Source organism: Lactuca virosa, chromosome 3, assembly GCF_052849685.1.
Source record: "Lactuca virosa cultivar CGN04683 chromosome 3, Lactuca_virosa_CGN04683_v6, whole genome shotgun sequence".
NCBI classification, from domain to species: domain Eukaryota; kingdom Viridiplantae; phylum Streptophyta; class Magnoliopsida; order Asterales; family Asteraceae; genus Lactuca; species Lactuca virosa.
The window spans coordinates 243,079,101-243,083,594 of record NC_136428.1 but is presented as its reverse complement, the minus strand read 5'-3'; the positions used below and the strand labels follow the sequence as shown (position 1 = coordinate 243,083,594).

General features: G+C 32.7%; 1 protein-coding gene across 1 annotated transcript; it reads right to left on the bottom strand.

The window, feature by feature from the left end:
• Positions 1–1,178: 1,178 nt before the first annotated feature.
• Positions 1,179–4,132, bottom strand: LOC145164487 (RNA-binding KH domain-containing protein RCF3-like). The gene is made up of 5 exons (XM_079083200.1): positions 4,020–4,132; positions 2,929–3,566; positions 2,521–2,838; positions 1,734–2,000; positions 1,179–1,253 (listed from the first exon to the last, which is right to left on the bottom strand). Exons 2-5 carry the CDS (start codon positions 3,508–3,510, stop codon positions 1,179–1,181), a joined length of 1,242 nt encoding a protein of 413 aa, XP_078939326.1. The 5' UTR covers positions 3,511–3,566; positions 4,020–4,132.
• Positions 4,133–4,494: the final 362 nt, after the last annotated feature.

The following is a 4,494-nucleotide window of genomic DNA, read 5'->3' as shown; positions in this document are numbered from 1 at the left end:
GTTTCCTGGTGACGTGTGTAAGCCCAAGAAATCCTGCTCTCTGTGTGTGTGTGTGTGTGTACGTGTGTGTGTGTGTGTGTCATACAGGCATGTGCAAAGCACCCCCTGGTTGTTTATCTTATTTTCTTTGTTAAATAAGTGTTTGCTTAGTGGATAGTTGTTTCCTGTTTTTCCTAGCTTAGTGGTCAGTTATTTTATCCTTTGTTTATGATTTCTTTTTTAAGCCTATACGGCACATTGTCATTGTTAGTTTTTCCTGCATCACTACACAAGTTAGTGTTGTGTAAATTTCTCTCTTCTACATATAACTTTGTGTCACTTGTTGTGTACAAGATACTTAGCCTATCCTCAAGTTAACATTACCATCATCATCCTTAATGCTAATAATAAATAAAAACAAATATAAATTGAAGGGCAGCATTGTCATTTTACATTTAAGTAGATAAAGAAACTCCCACTTACCAAAACCTAGCATGACCACTGCTACGTCTTGGAGAATAACTACCACCGTATGATCAATAAGTATCACCACCACTTTTCCCCTACCAAGACCACCAAATTAAAAATATAAATATAATGCATATAAAGATAAAGTAATTGCCTAGAAAAAGTTTCTTTCAATTTAAATGAGACCTAAGGTAATCTCCCAATTACAATAAGTTTAAAGTTTAGAGGTTCTTTTTTTACTTAATGATTTAACCATTCTATACACGGTTATTTTATTTATTTATTTATTTATTTTTTTGTATATCTATCTAGAACGACTTAATTGGTTAAGCCAAAAAAAGTGGCTTAATGGGTTCATACTTTATTTATCTATTTGGTCTTCCTTCTTTTTCCTCATAACTCCTCTCATGTTAAAATTGATGAAAATTGTGGTACTTGTTGCATCGGAATGTAAGGGTAAATTGGTCATTTAGTCTCATTTAAGCAATCTATAAAAAGAAAAATACCTTGCGCCTACAACACTTTAACCAAACAGAAATCATACAGGACTTATTTTTTGAGTGTTTAATGTTTAGATTTTAGGGTTAAGTACCTGCGAGCCACCATAGGTTCCATATCTGCTAGAATAAGAATGTCCATTCCATTTGGAATCTCCACTTTCATACTTTGAAACTTCAGGTGCTACAAGATACTTAAAAACCTGACCAGAAGCTGAATTTTCCCATTCTCTATCAAAAACTTTTTCCCTCAATATTGATGCCACGTGTCGAAATGCATTCAACACACAGGCATATCTTCCACAATTCCTATAGAAGAAAAATTAACAAAAAGGGTCAACACTCATCATGGTATGCTCCATCTCTATCTAATTCTCTATATCTGAATATTTTATACTTTACTCTTGCTACCAATATAGGCAATGTGATTTAACTTTTTACTTATAATAGTAACCTACTTACATTTCTTTAGTGATAATAGAAATTGTACTTACAGTTCTTTATCTATAATAGCAATGTACTTACATTTTGCTACAAATATGGACATTGTACTTTGTTTGTTACATATTGCTATTATTGGTAATGAAATGTAAAGTACATTGCTTGTGTAAAGATAATGGAAGAATGTTGCTATTGTGAGTGAGCTACATATTGCTATTATCAGTAAAACATGCAAGTGTATCTCTATTATGGTTATTTAAATGTAAGTTTCTTGCTATTATGGATACAATATAATGTGCTATTTCGTGCAATTTGCTGATATTTTAATTAAATATGAAAAATATATACCTGCACCATTTCATCATGATAGTGTTTGGCCACTTTTGGAAGGTTTTCTTTTGAAAGTATTTGAATATCAGTATGAGTGACTCTACTAATTTCAGAAATTATGGAGCCTTCTTTCCCAGTTATGGAGGCAACATGAGAAGAGGGAACAAGTAATTGAGTGGTATATGAAATAAGACCTGAATAAAAGTCACTTTTATCCCTGAAATTACTCCTCATTTGTAGACATATTGCTGCTTCAATAGTTGGAGAATATATGTGATCAGAGATCTGTACATAAAAGAATCATCATGAGAAAAAGATTCATACTTTATCAAGATTCAATCAGCACAAGATGTTAGCTGACTAACAACTTGGGAATAGCCTTTGTTACAATTTTTTTTCCGTTTTCTTTAGTACTAGTTTATATTACCCCTTAATCATATTAAAATATTAAATAGTTCTAACAAATGAATCTACTTTATTAATTAGATATAAAATCAAAATTAAGATTGTTACTGATAGAAAACTATATATCATTAAAAAAGCATTCGTCAAACCAATTGAAACATCAATATCAAATACTAAAAAACACAAGGAACATATAGTAACTTTATTATTATTATTTTTATTTCTGTAACTATATACGCCTGCTTAACAATGATAGATTAGATGAGAGGGATTTATAGAACATTTCATATGGATGAAGATTAAAAAAAAGGTTTATGATTAGAGAAAGTTTGTAATAATAGGTAATTATTAGATAAAAGTTAACTGAAAATGTGATGTGGCAAAAGAAATTTTTTTTTACCTCCTCTGCAGTGACAGATATTATGCAATCTTCACCCCAAGTTCTTGGGGGATTGACGTTCACACTTGCTCCATATTTTTGACTAATATCTTTGATTAAGCCACTATCTATGCCATTTGCAAAACCAACACTTGAAGAAGGACAAATCAAAAGAAGAGAAAAATCTTTTGAAAATGATTCACCCTTGGTATCAACAGGTGGAGCTGATACCATAATGGAGGGAGGAAGTAAGCGATGTTGAGATCTTGATGGGTTCTCATGAAGACGTGATGCTATTTGAAATAATGCTTTTCTTACAGCAGAAGCTTCACCAGATATCTGAATCAAATCACAAGAAAAATGACACATAAGCTTAAACTGTTAGTTACACGCTACAAACATGTCAAAAAACATAAAATATAAGCTTACTTGTATGAGTTCATCATTGCTGAATGCACAAATAGGCAAATGATTATCCTTCATAATAAGAATCTGAGCACCGGTTTCTGTCCTTATAGTTTGAACAATTTCTCCACCTTTTCCAATAACACATCCGATTTGATCAGATGAGACAAGGAGACGAGCTGTAACTTGTGGTGCCATGTCAGCAACCTCATTGGGCCCCACTTCATCAGCTACTACTATGTCATGTACTTTGAAAAGGGCATCTTGTGATGGACAAACTAGTTGATCAGTTCCATCAAATTTGTTTGTTTTGTCTTTTGTGCTGTAGATAATAATAACGCGTTCTACACATCCTAACACTTTATCACCAAACTGGATTGTTGAATTAGTTTCGGATTCTAATTTTATGAGAGTCTCACAACGCCCTCCCATTATGCTCATGAGTTTCTCATTAGGGCATAAGTATCGGAATACAGTATCATATGGACCGATTAAGCTCTTTCCTCTATCATCACCATCGTTTCTTTTTTTAGTTCCTTCATTATCGTTGTGGTCATCAGAGTCAGAATTGGAACGCTTTCCATACATGTTTCTTGATACCCCCATATGATGCAGAAAAGTGTTTCTTCTTTAATGGAATGTATCGGCTTCTAAATTGCAAACTGTGAGAAAATCAACACATAAAAATGAAGGCAAACTACAGACCTAAGTTTAATAATCAACACTAAGTTTTTTCGTGTATACATTCTACTTGAAATCGGAATCACTTTGCTGTAAGAAAATCAATACCAAACTTTATGATTCTATATTCTACAATGTTGTATGCATGCTATACGGAAAACAAAATGGACCACCATATAACTACAATCCAAGAAGACACTTCGATTTCGATCAACCTTCTTCAACTCATAAAAGTGAATTCGTAATGTAACCAACTTCGAGTCCTAACATTACAAAACCTAAAACCATACATACAAGTAACAACATTGTCGAAAATCTATCAAGCCTTATATGGATCTAGATTGCATGTCGTGGACAATTGTAAAAAGACAAACAACATTTGTAAAAGAGAAAGAACAGATTAGAAGAAAATAATTATGTAAATTCGTTTTTACCTTGATGAGATTCAGTTTTCTGCAAAGTTTGCAAAGTGCGAGGTCGAAATCGACTGGAATGTCAACAATCGCTTCGATTTTGGAACCTAGGGTTTTTTAACGTCGTCAAAGCAGCACTTGTACGAAATGAGTAAAGCAAACGAATCCCAAATACAATCAACCCCTTACTTATTACACAAAATATCCCCTTTCTTTTCTAATTCCACCTGATATGGTTTCTTAGAACAATCAAAAGTAAATACTAAATAGAATTAAAATGCAACTAAATTCTTCTTTTCTTTTTGTTTCACAAAATATGTTACGCATAAGACTCAGTTTATTACAATTTTGGTTACTATTTCCTTATTTTATTACACATTTTGTCCCTTGGGCTAGCATATGTGACATCAGCCCGTGAACCCTCCTCAACGTCAATGATACGAGGGCAACATGGTATTTCTTTGTATATCTCGTCTTAAAACCATTCACAATGCAT

Coding starts and splice junctions, on each gene's coding strand:
- LOC145164487 (XM_079083200.1), bottom strand. CDS start 3,510: ATGGGGGTATCAAGAAACATGTATGGAAAGCGTTCCAATTCTGACTCT. Junction 2,001..2,520: donor TATCTGTCACTGCAGAGGAG/GTAAAAAAAAAT, acceptor TTTTATGTACAG/ATCTCTGATCACATATATTC. Junction 1,254..1,733: donor ATCATGATGAAATGGTGCAG/GTATATATTTTT, acceptor TTTCTTCTATAG/GAATTGTGGAAGATATGCCT.